We start from the raw sequence: 15,783 nt of genomic DNA on the forward strand, positions 1-15,783 counted from the left end.
CAAGGCATGCCAAAACTCCCTCCAGTGGAGCCTGTCCAAGAGGAAAAAAGGAAAGCTGATATGGGCATACACTTGCCCTGGTCTGTAAAGACCATGGCCACAGAAACACACAGCACAGCCCTGCTGGAGTCCTTAGCTGGGTTGCTGCTATGTCCAATTCTTGGGGTCAGGCTGAGATGCATCCCTCTGCATGTGTGTGGTGCTGAGTCATGCCCACTGATGACTGGTTTTTAGCAGAAGGTTAGTTACCACCCTTAATTAAAGTTTTCCTCACTGAAGGAAGGTCAAAGCTGTCAGACAAAATGAACAGGTAAAACAGAAGAGTAATTCTGTTTTCTTTTTCACGTTATCAACCAAAAGACAGAGGCAGCGTTGGACCACTATGCATGCAGTCATTAGGAGAGAGGAAAAAAAGGAAAATACATACGTACCAGGTATCCAGAGCTCCAGAGGACACTTGGCCCAGTAGAACATGCCCCAGTCTCAGGCAAAATAAACGGGATTTGGAAACATGCTTGAATATTTTGCTGAAGTAGTACTTACAAATGAATCCCTGCATCGGAGTGTCATCAGGATGGACACCTGAATTTCAAACTTCAAGGTTAAAAAACTTGAAACACACCGTTTTGTTATATTCCCTCAAAAGGTGGCAATGAGGTGAAGACAGTGGCAAGTTCGTGCTGTTGAATATTTCAAGAAATTCAACCACATACCAAGGAAGATGCGTGGCACAATCACACATTGCACAGCCACATCAACCCTCACCTCTGAGCAAAGCTGCACCCAGTGGCTGTGCTTGTGCAACTTTGTGTGAGCAAAGCACAGGGGAGGGTGAGACATCTCAGCTTCAGATCAGGAAAACAAGAAATTCCCCCTCCCCAGGCAGCTTGTTTTTCATTTCATCTTTACAATTTTGACCAACATCCCTTTCATCTGAAGAACTTGAAGACAAGCGAGTCAAAATTCATATTTTAATTTTTTATATATATATATATATACACACACACGTGCAGCAATTCATCCTCAGTACAGAAGACAAACAAACAAAAGATCTGTGGCACAATTTCTTTGGAGAGGTTTTCTTTCTTTTTTTACTTTTTTTTTTTTTAAGCTGTATCACAGATCTGATTTTTGTCTTTTTCAAGGACTATAAAAGGCAGCTACTTCTAATTCACAGAAGCCTTAGAGTGCTGATTCAGTGCTGAAGTCAAACACATCAGTCTCCTCCTCTCACTTATTTGCACATCTTTTCCCACTGGAGACTCCATTTTGCAAGAGGTTTGGCATCCTCATTTCTCCATGGGGCTCTAACACTTTGCACCTCTCCCATGCCCAGGCCACTCCTGTGTCCCAGCACATGAAGAGCTGCTGTGAGAGGGGAGGACTAGCGTGTCACTCCCCACGGGACGAGGACCATTTAACAGATTTAAGACCAATGTTCTGTGTTCAAGAAACCTGACAGTTAATTTTTAAGGACGTTTTCACTGAGAATTGCAGATTTTATTTACACTTGAAAATGATGAGTAAAGCAGGGTGAAAAAAAGAGAAAAACCCAACCCTGTATGATAACAGTTGAAACAGAAATCCCACAGAAATAACCTAGAAATGCAAGGACAGAGTGGCTGGCAGCTGAACAGACAGGCAGCGGTTTGACCAGTGCGCCACAATTCACGTGCTGCCTGGAGACCTGATGACATGAGCCCTACTGGCACCCACAGCACTACCGTACGCATTCACGTCTCAAAGAAAATACCACCCATGAAACCTTCAGCTCCTGCCCTCCTTTCCAGATTGCATCTTGCTCAACCCCATTTCCCAGGGAACCCTGGAAAAACAAGACAAAGCAAAAGCCTGACACCAAATCCTAACTAGCTCTTCTCTGAACAGCAAGGAGAGTTCATGAGCAAGTTCAGAGCCTGCTGCACCTCATGTGTAACAAGCAAAAAGTTGCACAAGTTGGAGCAACTTTCAGAAATACCTTTCAGCTGCCACAGACCACATACGGGCTGGTACGTGCCTTCAAATATTGGAAGTGAACAGAAAAAAGCTATTGGTTGGAATGCAGTTTTGCTGGCTCAACAGAAGTGGACAACATTGCCATTTTGCTATGATATGAAACACTGGACCCAAAGAAAACCTTAAACTCAACAATACTGAGTAGGAGAGGAGAAAAACGCAGCAGGAATTTCAGGAACCCTGTAGCTTGACAAAACACATTGCAAACCAGCAGTGATCGCATGCTGTCATTGCAACATGCACAAGTCATTATTTCAGAAACATAAAGTTTAAGGAAACACAATCAGAAATGCTGATGGTGGCCCAGGAACACTGTCAGTTTCAGGTAGTGACAGGGGTTACTAAAAGTCCAATTAATATAAAGCAAGCACAGGCTGTCAACAGGCTATTTTAGTGTTTGGAGAGCAGCATAGGGCTGAGAAACTGTAATCAACTTTAATGCAGCTGTTTTGCCAAAAATAACATTTGTCTCTGAAAAGGGTAAGCCAAGCCAAAGAGAGAAAGCAAGCTAATCTATAATGTATAACAAATCTCAAAATAAATTAAATGTGGTTGCAAAATTAGGTTTGGTCAATAAAGGCTCAATAAATAAATAAACAACAACAAAATATTATTGGAAAACAACCCCAAAATATTTTTGGCAGTTTTAGCCCAGGGTGGGCCGCTGCCCCAGGCAGAAATCTGAGTGGGGTGGTCAACGCCTGCTGCAGCCCTATGGCCTCCTTCTCCCCCTTCTCCCTCCCTGGCTTTTGGATGACCTCCCCTGCTGACATGTTGCACCTCCTTCCTCTGCATCCCTCCTTCCACTCCCCATCTCCACTCCACCTCCAAAACTAATCCTCCTTGCTTTTGCCCCAAGCAAGGAGTCTGGGAAACATGCCTTTTGGGGTGTGAGGGGGAAGGAAATGGAGGGACAGAGGATCCAAGTAACCCAGGAAAAGCAGCTCCACCCTGACCAGCAGACAGGACAGCTCGTGTCTAACTACGCCTCGCACCCCACTGAAACCAGAACAAAATTCACAGACGCTTAATCCACATATGTATGGCCACAACCACAAGCTGTCTTCCTATGCTCTTCTTACCCTCCATGCATCTTGCAACCAGCCTGGGGCCAACCTGGTTTCATGCCACTTGAAAGACTAATTGATGGCAATGAACTGAGTCCCAGTCCCACCTCGCCTGAGCAAACGCACCACCAAGCTCCTCCTGTCTAGTCTGTAGCTAAAAATCCCAGCAGATGCTCATCTGGGGATGTTTCACATTTCATTTTTTTTGACTAACTAGATATTTTTTCCTTTTATTCTTACTTCAATACCAATTTTGCCATTAGGATTTTAAGCATGCAGTGAAAAAGTGCGTTGACCCCAAAAAAGTGTACATTCCTATGTACAACATCTGTAACAGCAACATATCTAGCGGGTATTAAAACAGGTTTCAGTATCGTCTACAATTTACATACTACATTAGAAAACCACATCCATTATTAGCAAACATCTTAGGTGCAATGCCTGTTGCAGAAAGGACCTGAATTATACACACGAATTATATCACAATAGTGCATAGAGAGATGCAAAAATCATTCTTCCAAGGAACAGTTACATTGCCCGACATAAAACAAAAAGTGGGAAAAGCCCCAAAACAAGAAGTGTAAGGCCATTGCAAAGAGATCACCTTGCACAACCAATGAGAAGCAGAGCTACCACAGGGCATGAAATCCTGCAGGATTACCCAAGGGAATTCCTCCTTGGAGCACTTTAGAAATGTATCCGTGAACTAGACCTGAGCAGACCCTCCTCCCAGCACCAAGTCCTGCAGCACCTTTGTGGCAAACATGGAGCAGTACGCTTCAACTACTATTTTTGTGCCTTGTCTCCTTGTTTTCTTATTTAACTTGTTCAACTGCATGAAACCAACCCATGGGATTTTCCTGTCAGCAAGCGCTCAGAGCCAGGCTTTGCTGGCTGTCAGCGGCTGACCCCAGCACAGTCTTCCCTGAATCTGTTTCAGGAGGATAGGAGGCAGATTTCTTGAGTCGTGACCCTCCTGCCACTCTGAGCATCTAGATTTGCACACATTCTTGTTCCTACAGGAAAGGGCAAGGGGCAATAAACAGGAGAGCAATTGAAACAGAGGCTTCTTGTACAGAAATTCATGCTTAAACCTCATTCAGAAGGGAAACACTAAGACCATTCAGAGAGAAAAGGCAAATTACAATTTCTCTACAAGAAGCTGAGAACATGAGGACTCTTGCAACAACTCATAACAAATAGGCTACTTCATTTATTGTTTATTTCCCCATATGAATGAATCAACCATCTCGGAAACTCCATCACACACAGGGCAGAAAAAGTTATTTACAAAAGGGACATACATCCCCAAAATAAGTTTAAGATGTACAGATTTAATAATGGGAACCAAGAGGGAGGGGAGAGGACAAAACCAAAAACAATGACATTGCAGTCAGACTTTGACTTTCAGTTACAGAAGAGATCTCTATCTCCATGTAAGTAGGGTTTTCAACTATTAAATAAATGGCATCTTAAAAATAGAACATTTGAGAATTTCAACACATGTATTATTTCTTCTAAATAAATATTGCATGAAATGATTCTGTTTTGCCACCATAGCTGCCTCCTCTCCTCCTGGGACTGAACCACCACCTCTGTTTTTCCTTGGATTCATGGTTTTGTTTCCTAATGGCAAATGCTATTTCCTCCACTGTTATGTTTTGGTTTGGTTTTTTTATTTATTATTTTTTTGTTTGGTTTTTTTTTGTTTTTTTTCTAAAGGCCTGAACAGGCCCAAGTCAAAATGATGAGCATCTTTCCTACCCTTTGCAGGCCTCTGACCTGGCTCAAGGTTGAAATACGATGGCTTTTCAAAAATTTCCTATTATTTAAACAGTCTTCTCCATGACCTGAAACAAAACATAGCTTCCTGCTATGTAGCTTAGTACTGAGGCTTCCACTGATAGCTTTTGAAATGAGAGCCCCCAAATAGCCCCCCACATGCCCGTAACACAAACTGCCTGTGATCTCATTTCCTCCGAAGCCTGGGGGAGCAGGAGCAGTTCTCGCACAACTGTCTTTGCATGGTAGCAGAGCACGTGCTGCCTTTTCCCAACTGTAAAGAAGCAAATGCCAGTAGTTCATCTGCCTTCGCTGGGTGTCTTCTTACCAACTTTGCTCACCCGGCACCCTTGCATGAGCTTTCCTAGGAGCAGGACAACAGATTATCACTCTCTGGGCAGTAGAGTGCCCAAAGAGCAGGTGAGGACAGGACCTGGTGCACGCATGGGCTGCACCAAGCTGGATGCAGGAGCGGGGCAGCCGCACACCCTGCCTCACAGGTTGTGGCAGGCAGTTGCCCCGGGGCTGGCAAGCCATGAGCAAGCGGCTCTCCGACAGGAACCTGGCCTGGCAGCAGGGACGGAGATGGGTGTATGCAAAATGAAGTACCAGGGGTACCCGTGTCCCTGCTTCACCTTATGCTTCCCCCTAACACTTTGCTATCATTCTTACAGACTCCCACAGCGGTTTTCAGGTTCAATAAAGCTTACTGCCTGCCTTCCTCCTCCTCAGCTGGTGATCCTAAAAATAGCTTTGCTTGAAGACAAAGTCAGAAGAAGGCATCGACCCACTAGTATGGAATCAAGCTCCAAAGTGCACGTCAAGCCTTCAGGCCGGCTGGCCATCGCTGCGCTTCCTGAGAACAAAACAGTTAACACTGAGCCTCTCTCTGTCCCTGGCTTATTCAGAGCAGTTGCTCCTCCAGGGAGGAGGAGTACAAGTGAAGTTTGATAAGTAAAACGGGGAGGGGGGGGGACATGGACCTTCCTTCCATTGGTTAGGACAACTTATCCCTGAAATGCACTAAGGCTTTTGATAAAGTGAACATAAAAGGACAGCCTCTTGAAGGTGCGGGAAGACCCCGCCATGATCCTGGCAGTCCTGCGCTGCCAGGGGAGACAAGAGGAGAGCTCCCTTGTGCTCGGGACAAGGGCAGGGCCACAGCACACTCCTGCCAGCTCCTCCCAGAGGCAAGATGACTCCAGGCTTCCTTGTGGCAGGGGTCATTTCTACAGAAACTACTTCTGGAAATGCAGACCTTTTGCTGATATTTATTTACTGTCCATTTTCGGAAGCCTCAAAACCACAAGAAGGTACTTTACAAAGGGGGTACTGCTACGCGCATGCAGACCTGTTCCTCCATCCTGAAATTATGTGGCAAAGGGAGCTAATTCTTTCCTGTAAGCACAATTATTTTGGGATACCATCCTTCTCTTTGCCACTCCCATGGGTTTGTCAGAGATAGGGCGAGGGATGCGAGAGGGGACCAGAGGGCTAAGGCACACTATTAGATACGAGGACGGCAGGACGCTGCTGTCATGCAACAGGAAATCTTTGGGTAGAGAAGGGTGTCATCTTACTGAATACACTAATGCCATGGATGCTGCCTTCACTGTTACTGTCACCTGCAAAATTGCAATTTCAAAACTGCAGCTCCTGACAAGGAAAAAATGCTTGCAAACAGTTAGTTATCCCTTTTGTGTTCTCTTGACAGATTTCTAAGTTGCTGGGCCCATCCTGTAGTTTGGCTGAGAAAAAGCACAAGTCGTCTCCCACATGAAGGATGCCCTACTTTGGTACGAAATCCTGCTCTTAGATACTCACTGAGACCAGCAACGGTTGCAGGCAAATACCCAAATGCAAAATTTGTCTTATATTCCACATTCAGCCACTTAGTCCCTCCTTAAACAGAAGTGATTCCTCCCCATGTAAGCTCTCAGACTCACAACCATGCCCAAGCAATCAGAGTGACCCAGTACAGCTGTCCACCCCCACCCATCGGAATGACAAAAAGCAACCAGTCAAGGAGTCCTCAGTGTGAGTGACATCCCTCCACCACAGAAGAAAGGCAGAGATGTTTCCAACCACACCTGGTCATTTTGCCACCCCAACTGTTTTTGGCTTACAAGGCTTAAAACCAAGCAAGACCCTAAGTAATATAGTTCGAGTGCTAAGGGCTTCTGTGTGCGTGACTGCATGGCAAGGAGGAGGACCAAAGCAGCGATGACTTAAAAAGTGAACTTGCAGCACTGAAGGCAGTGGCTTCCCCCGCTTCTCAGGACAGCAGCTGGCTGACAAATGCAAGAGGGTGAGGTTGGAAAGCAGGCAAGGCAGACCACTTTGCTGTTTTTATTGTAACATAATGCTTTTCGGTGCTGATGAGGTTGTTGCTACTTGCCATCTGAGGAACAAAGACACCAAAGATTGCATCCATGCTTGGAAAAACATTTCTCTGACATGTCTTCTGGGCACACAACTGTTGCAGACTGTGGGATGTTGCATAATAACCTCTGGAGGCAGATTTCCTTCTTGTCGGCACTTCTTCATGTGTGATTATTGTCCTGCTGGTTATTCGTAATAGAAATGTTTATAGACCATCAATACATTAGGCCATTCAGACAATTCATTGCACTTCATTGTTTTAAAGGAAGGTGCCATCAACACTGAGGCTTTCCTCCATCTCTTCTTTTTCAAGGCAGCAAAGCGCTACCCTAAAAATGCAGTTCAAAGTTTTTCCAGTGTAACCAGATCCCTTCCACCTTGATTTATTTTCCCTTGCAGGTGCTTTGTATCCAATGATTCAACAAGTTAGAGTGTTTCTGAGGCTTCAAAAGTGCAAAAAAGTTCAAGGTACTTAACCACCTTGAGCACCAGTTAAGGCGTATTTGTTTCCAGTCTCAGCCACTGTAAACCCTGTCTAGTGTAGTGTACCAGTTCGGTCATGCTACTGTTCAGTGCCAGAGCACACGTCACTGTGCTGAGTTCAGCAAAAAACTCTGGAAAAAGGGGAGGGAGAAAGAAAACATTTGGTTGGTTTCACAAAACAGGCACGTCTGACAGGCTAGGGGGCAGCGAGGAGCGACAACAGCAGCACACTGACAGTTGGCAAGTCCCATTAAACATTGTTAATGCAGAGAGGTCAGCAATATTAGAAGGCTGGGAAGTGTAATAAGTACACGAGGCACAGCATGCGAGAGGAAAATCACACTCACACACGCATACACACACTGAACTGCCTCCCCAGGTGCTGGCTTTAAAAGGACATCGAGACTCCATGGTAGGTGGGCAAAAGTTTGGGTGTTCATACCCCAGTTACTGTTGTGTGCTTCCCCCAGATTTTAAACAGGCCAAATTTGAGTGTCTGAGTGATGCTGGGAAGCACACACAGCTGTCATCAGACTGGTCCCCTTCCTTCATCCATCCTCAAACCTTGGAGACATCATGATTTCTCAACTGAACAGGTTTAAAAATTTATATAGCTTGCCAGGCTACACAGCTCAGATTTGGGTTGCCTTTAGCTGGCCATGTCAGGCAGATTTAACAGAATCCTCCTACCCTGCCACCAACTTGAGGCACCACGCTCCTCCTCCCACATGGGCAGGAGAAGGCTCTTGCAGCGTATCTGAATCTGTTGGGAGATGCCGGCAGGCTGCATGCCCTGCTCTGTGCTGGCAATCATCTGTGCAGGTGACAGTGAGTTACAGGAAATTATCACACCTATTCCTTTCCAGTCACCTTTCCAAGATATTCCTGCATGACCTGCCTTCTAGTGACCTGGGCTCGTCCCAGTCCCTTGGTCCCTCCAGCCTTGATCGTGTTGCCAGGTACCTTTTCAGAAACCGCCCGTTCTCAGCTCTCCTTTTTTACACACAAAGATTGAACCTGGAGGCTGAAGATTTCTGCTTGGCTGTGCAAGGAACTCTTCAGCAGCAGAGAGCACAACACTTTCATTCTAATACTTTCCAATTCAGAAGCAGAGAACACATTTCCCCTGATTTTCCTCCTTTTGTGTACAAAATGGGTATCCATTCCCTCCATGGGAAACAGAAATGCTGTAAGCAGGGACAAGGAGTCTGAACACCCTGCCTGAGCAACCAGAAGATAATCTGATCTGTGACCACAGTACTTTGTGAAAGGAGAGTGACTTCACATGCACACGTGCAACCTCAGCTTCTCCTTGCTGTGGGAAATCAGAGGCTGGAAGACAACCTGTTACAGCCTCATGATCCACGGTGCTACTCTGCATTACAGTGAGGAGCTGGGTCCTGTGCTGGAAGCACCTGGTTGCAGACCCGCCAGAAAGCACTTCAGCGCTGCCCAAGTGACTTGGACATAGTTAGAACTAACTGCTTTCCACTAACTTATGACTTCCCTGTTTAAGAGAACTTGATAGCTGAAGGCCACTGCTCTTTCCTCTTCTTATGCCCTATGAATTGCACAAAAGAATCAAGGATATGGCCTTTTTTTTAGTTTTAGGTACTCACTCTCCATACCTCTTAGCATCTGTACATTACACTGAATATCAACAAGTTCCAGTTCTGAAATTCCTCCACCATCCTGAACAGTGACAACAACTGCTAAGCCTACATGAGTATTTACTGTTCTGCACAGATCTACTCCCTTAGGAGTATTTACTACCCCGGTCATCATTCCCCTACATCAAAACAGCAACACATAGCAGGTTTTGAATTTAGTCTTGATTGATGCAAGATTGTGCTCAGGCTGCCCTCCCACAGGTTTTCCTCCATGACTCATTCCTCTGGCTTACCAGCAGCATCCACTGCTCCTTCTACATGACAGTCTTTTATCAGCCTTTTGAGGCTATAATCCAAAATACTACACATGAATTGCTGCTGTGAGCACAGATTTGCTCAGAGGACAGCCAACAACTGGAGTTACTTTATTCAAAGGTGACTTGCAAAGCCTTTTGAATTTCAGCAACTGCCTCATTAGTGTGACTATTTTTACAGCCTTCCAACAATTCAGCCAGGCACATCGTGTTTATTTTCTTTTGCAACTTTGCCAACGGATCATGGCAAAACATCCCTTTGCCCACAGTAGCTCACAAAACTTTGTGTTTTATGGAAAACGACACTGCAAATGCCACATGGGATGGCAGGTTACAGACTGAACTGCATCTGCTCTAGGGCTTTCGCTTATCCACCACTGCTTGTACCACAGGACAACACAACATTTTTAACAACAAAACTGTAAAATAAAAAAAAGTAGGAGCAATTTTAGGAAATGCTGCTTGGCAAATACTGGTCACATGCCCAGCAAGGACTCCAACTGAAGTGCTGCTCAGCTTCTCTGTTATGGAGAGAAGCCAGCTTCACCGTTTTCCTGGAAGTTTGACAAACTGAAACACAAGGGTACAGGCCAAAAAGCTGTTTTTAAAGAAAATGGACCAATTCAGAAAAGCTAAGCGCCCCAAAGGGAAAAACAAACAGAAAAAAACCCCCTTATGCTTCTTGTGTTACCATGGAGCAAGTTGGCTGGTTTCCTGCACTTGATACCCTCATGCCTTAGCTCTTAGACATTTGAGGATGCCAAGACAACCTTTTAATTGGAACACTCATCATTATATCACCACCAAGTATCTCTGCCAATAACCTGCCAATAAGCCATAGCTGTCTATTTCAACATTTTTACTGCTTTGTTCTTTAGGTATGGTGTTTGCTACACTGAGTGTTAGGATTTAAGCAAGTACATACACATAAACACAACACATAAGACAGAAAAGCCAGAGGGCAAAAACTTACCCTTATTCTTCCTGACCAGTGCATCAGCCCGTTCCCAAATATCATACGCATAGAGGATATAGGAAGTAATGTTGACGTAGGAAGAGGTGATGCTTGGGATATTATAAGGGACAGTGACTGAAGAGCCAATGCTGTTGCCACTGCAGTTGCTAGCATTCGATCCTGGCTGAGAACTCACAGAACCAGCAGGAGAGGGCATTGGAGAAAGAGGAGAAGGCATGCCTGTGCTTCTGCAGGAGAAAGAAACACCACCACAAACATTTCATTTCAGAGTTGAAAGTCTTGCCACAAGACTGCCTTATGCCAGGAGCTATCCAGTATCATCTAGGCCTGCAGTATAGAGTACAGTGTTAAAAACCGAGATGCGTTCAGCTACGTAACAGGTAAGGCCAAGGTTTTTGAAGTGATCTGCAACTCTAAGGACTCCTCTTGACAAAAGAAAATGTGGGACCAGACATCAGAAAGGGCCACCCACCCACCTTCCAAAATCTACACCTCCTTGTGCAAGCCTTCACTAGATTCTCTAAGTGTTTTTTGCTAAAGACTTCCATTTCAGGCATGCTGAAGCTCCCCACCTACGGAGGCTGGAGCTTTCTGACAGCTAGTCAAAGCAGCCAGGTCAGCCTACACACACTTATTTATAGACCTAGGGAAGCTAAATGCAGTCAGCTGCCCGCCTTCCAGACACAGGCTGGCTTCATCACATCGCTTCACCCCCACCACTTCAACCAACCTAATTTCAGTCACTGGTATGAGCGAGCTTCCACCACTGCTCTTGGGAGACCATTTAATTCCCAATAACCTACACTGTCCAAGGTGGCAGAAAAATAACTGGAATTTCAGCATCACTACTGAAGACCAAACAACCTTCTCTCAACTGCAGAGTTTAAAAGGGACAGACGTGGAGCTAGATAGCTATCTGCCAAATGCAATTACCACAGTATAGAGAAAAACTCTTACTCATTGTCATTAAAACACAGCACCAGTCTGCCAGGCATTGGGCCAAACACTGTTATGTGACATCTTGCCTTTTACTTTTGCTGCCACATATGCAGCAACACTGCTGCAGATACATAGAAAGGACAAAATGCTCAATAACTCACAAATTAGAAAATTAGTTTCTTTTTCTTAATTGGTGACTGAGGTAAGGAGAAAAATATTAAAGTATCACCTCAAAGTTATGCTACCACAGGGTGAAGGCATAATCCTGCTGGACAGTGGCCAGGGAGATGGGGATGGTACCCTGTTAAGTCTGAAACGATCTCTAGATGAGAGCAACAGAACAGAACAAAGACGACAACAACAGGGACTCTGAAATAGCATAGTGATGCTACCTTCCTTGCTCCTCTGACCTGTTTCTCTGGTGGAGAACTGCTCTGCCTGATACGCAGTAACTCTGGACCTCATAACAAAAAAAAAACCTTTCCAATGAGAAAAGACAGGAAAGAGAGAGCAGAAACCTACTCATGCCCCCTAACAATATGATTTCAGGTGGTAAGAAAGAGCGAGTGGTGAGGCACTCAAACGCAGCCTGCAACTCAAATACTCTGGATACTGTTTTCACTCACACCCTTATAGACACATCACAACATACATATTTTTAAATCTTACCTTGCAACACATGGAGAAGGTGCTTGTGTTACTCTGGAAGAACTCTGCAGTAAGGAACAGAACTCTTGTTAGGTATGGGCTATTCAGCCAACATCAGTAACTACTGCAGCCAGCCAGCTGGCAGCTTAGTAATACACATGCCCTACCTTGAAGTGGTCATTCAGGATCCTGGAATACTTTATTGCAGTGTCTTTTTTGTAACGAAACGTTGCCATGTGCAGAATGGACTGGCAGCGCATGCTGTGAACAGAAACACAACCAAGAGTAAGTGTTCAGGCTCACTGCTGCCTGCTCAGCAGTCATCAGCCTTGTGGGATGGAGGCAGGCACACATCAGCTGTATTGCAAAGTCAAGAAAGCTCAGAATTTCTCCTCCTGCTCACCTTAAAGAAAGACTCTGTAAAAAAATCACAAGGGGAGAAAAAAAAAAAAAAAAAAAAAAAACAACCAAACAAGGAAGGGCCATGTCTGGTCTTTTACATAAAACAGGTGCCCAACCTCTTATAGGTGCCACAGGCTGAGTAAGCCTCTGTCCAGAAGCGCCTCAGCTACGTTCAGCTACAGCTTCAGTTACACAGCTCAAACACGGACAGCCAAATCACATTCTTTCACCTTAGGTGAAAGCCCTTATGTCCTCTCAGGTTACCAGCAGATCAAATTTTAGAGCCTGTGCCTTCCACGTGTAGTCCCTTGTGATATCCCAGCTCACTTTAGAGATGTTCCTGTTCATTCTGGTTTTTATATTGTGGGTTTTTTTCCTTGCAGAACTCTGATTCCCATTTAACTCATTCTTTCGCCCCTGAAAGTAACGGGTCTTTCACTCTATCAAGTCTAGAAACAGAATATGAAGGTGCAGAACAACAGTTACGCACCATAACACAGCAAAGATTTTTTCTTGTGAAGATGCTGAGGAGTCCGTAAAGGATTTCAATGTCATGATGAATCTAAGGAAACAAACAGAATCTTGTCAGTCATCAGGGCTCTGAAGTCCCACTGTTTATGAAAAACCAGTACATGCTGTTATCTCAAACACTGGTCCAAAAGTCAGGAAACCTGCCCCGAGTTCTTAGTCCTGGCACCAAGTGCTTTGTATGATCTTGAACAGAGGACTGTCTCAAAATGCCTTGTTTTCCACGCAGCAGGAACAGATGTGGCCCCTTATGTGACTCGCTCTCCTCTTACACTGATTAATGGGCAACATCCCTACAAGTAGATGCCCCCCGTGGGCCACCTACAGGCCTGAGGCCCAGAAGAGGTGCCCCCACCACTGACTACAACACTAATTCAAGTGTTTCTGGACAAGACAGACATCTCAGTGGAAATGTTTCTTTTGGCAAAGAACAAATAAGCAAACCTCCTTTTTGAAAACAAAGCAACAGTAGCATCTTGGAAATGCAGTCCATCAAGACCAAAAAGCAAACAATGTAATTTAAAAAGTTTGAAGTCTACCACAAAAAAAACTCTGACAGTTCTTTCAGCTCTAAGGCAAGAAGTCAAATCAGCTCTCGAAAACTCACATAACCTGTAATTTCAATATGACTAAACTCATACCTGTCTCTCTTCTATCCAGTACATGGTTCCTTGGATTGCACTGCCTGTATATGTCATACTCTCTACTATCTACATACATCTACTATGGCTGTGAAACTAAACAGGGAACGTTGCTAAAAGAAACCCCAATAAAGTGCACTGGTACAAAGACACATGGGAGAAACCAGTAAAATCTGCCTTCAATCAAGCTGCAAGACCTTTGGGGCACAAACTGCTCTTCCACGTGCTATATTGTTGCTTTGATTTTTTTAACTGAAATACTATTGAGCTCACATGCAAAAGCAACTTCAGTTCTGGATAAAGTAAAAACTCCTTCATGTCCTCAATTATCTGAACCAGTGTCCTCTGGTGTACCTCAACTGCAAGGCTCAAATGCTGTGGAGGACATGGTGCCTACTTCTTCTGATAAGCAATGCTGAAACACATTTCAAAGGATTTGTCTCTGGTGCCTCTGGATGGTCTGTCTCATGCTTGTACAGCAACCTGAACTCTGCTCCATGGTGGGAATCCAGAGCTGCCACAGTTGCAAACAAGCAATGCAACTAACCCTTCCCCTCCAAACATGCTGCGTAACCATCATGCTTTGAAAACCACTTACTTGATGAGATCTATGGTGTCACTGAATATGCTGTAAGCTGATTTTGGTGCTGGTGCATCCGATTCCAAGGCAATCCCATACTCAATGAAGGAAAGGGCAGCATCTAGGTACTGAAAGGCCTTTCCAGTCTTGTCGGTCTATTGGGAAGAAAATTCTAATTTTTAGACTAAGACAAAAACTACTTCTCTCAAGTATACCTGAATTCCCTTTTTTTCCCCTAGTTAGGCAGGATTTGAAGAAAGAAAAAGATGCAAGTCAGGCCTCCAGGTGATAATTAAAGGATTCTCAGCAGAACCCCTAATGCGGTCCCAGTCATCAGCTTTGTGGGCTCTGGCTATTTGTATCTCTTCCTCTTGGCTCAACGTTTTCCTTCAGTAATTTATTACCTTCACTTTTTTTTTATATTATTGTCTCATCTTGGGGGCCTGCTTTGTGAGAGACAGATGGGGCCTTCCCATTGCAGTATTCCCTCACTTCATTTTCACAGGTAAATGGCAAGTAGCAAATGTACATTATCTGACTGAGCCATAATTAGCAAAAAAACAGGTTCATTCATGCATGCTGTTAAACTGCACATTGTGGAGAAAGCTAGTTACATCTGCAAAGGGTACTTCCGAGTCTTGTTCACCAACACAGGATCCTGACGTTTCAGAGTAAACTGTCTTAAAACTATCTTCCAAGGACTTTGTGATAGCTCTGCAAAGCAAACAGGCCTGCTAACCTCAGACAACATCAGTTATGAATCCTATTCTCTAGGCACATTCTCTAGATGTGTTTACAACAAAGGGAAATGCCTGAACATTTGGCAAATAAAGACAGCCTCCCCACATATGACTTGAACATACTGCATGTATGGAGTATGGAAGTAACGTTAGCCAGCTAATCTTATTCACATGCATGCAAGTATCAGGTCTTAATGCAAGAGCTGGTTAACATTTCTAGCACAGGGCCATGACTTACCATTGCATCAGCTTTGTGCTTCAGCCTCTTGGCCTCTTCTATGTAGTATTCCATCGGATGCTGCCTGAATTGGGGACAGAAAGAGGAAAAACAGAAAACAGAGAAAAAGAGTAGGATAAATTTTACCTTATCTACAGGATGCTATGAGTCCAAACATCCTGTTTTGGTAAGCTTGTTACAGCCTTATCAAACACATGTTACAATTACGATAGTCACTAAATGAATGTTGTCTGCACGTTCAGAAATACATAGCAGTTGAATGGACAGATAAAATGAACTGATTTCTTAAAAAATGTATGTTAGAATAACACTGAAAACTTACATTTCTAAGTAAAAAAAACACTGGAGGTTAGGCTACTATGAGGCCAAGTTTACTTCTTTGCTCCCATGGAAAGATAGTAGTTACGTGATGCCCTATCATTCCTCAAGTACAATAC

General features: G+C 44.4%; 1 protein-coding gene across 5 annotated transcripts in view; it reads right to left on the reverse strand.

The window, feature by feature from the left end:
- Positions 1-4,276: 4,276 nt before the first annotated feature.
- Positions 4,277-15,783, reverse strand: part of AFF1 (ALF transcription elongation factor 1) — a 121,276-nt gene continuing 109,769 nt past the window's right edge. For all 5 annotated transcript variants that reach the window (XM_069781224.1, XM_069781233.1, XM_069781217.1 and 2 more), the window contains 7 exons: positions 15,347-15,410; positions 14,387-14,523; positions 13,110-13,181; positions 12,385-12,478; positions 12,239-12,282; positions 10,628-10,857; positions 4,277-7,861 (listed from right to left, as the gene is read on the reverse strand). In XM_069781224.1, coding sequence (XP_069637325.1) covers positions 7,740-7,861; positions 10,628-10,857; positions 12,239-12,282; positions 12,385-12,478; positions 13,110-13,181; positions 14,387-14,523; positions 15,347-15,410 — 763 coding nt within the window. In that variant the 3' untranslated portion in view covers positions 4,277-7,739. The remainder of the gene's footprint in view (positions 7,862-10,627; positions 10,858-12,238; positions 12,283-12,384; positions 12,479-13,109; positions 13,182-14,386; positions 14,524-15,346; positions 15,411-15,783) is intronic.

The sequence above is a fragment of the Haliaeetus albicilla genome, chromosome 1 (genome assembly GCF_947461875.1).
Source record: "Haliaeetus albicilla chromosome 1, bHalAlb1.1, whole genome shotgun sequence".
NCBI classification, from domain to species: Eukaryota; Metazoa; Chordata; class Aves; order Accipitriformes; family Accipitridae; genus Haliaeetus; species Haliaeetus albicilla.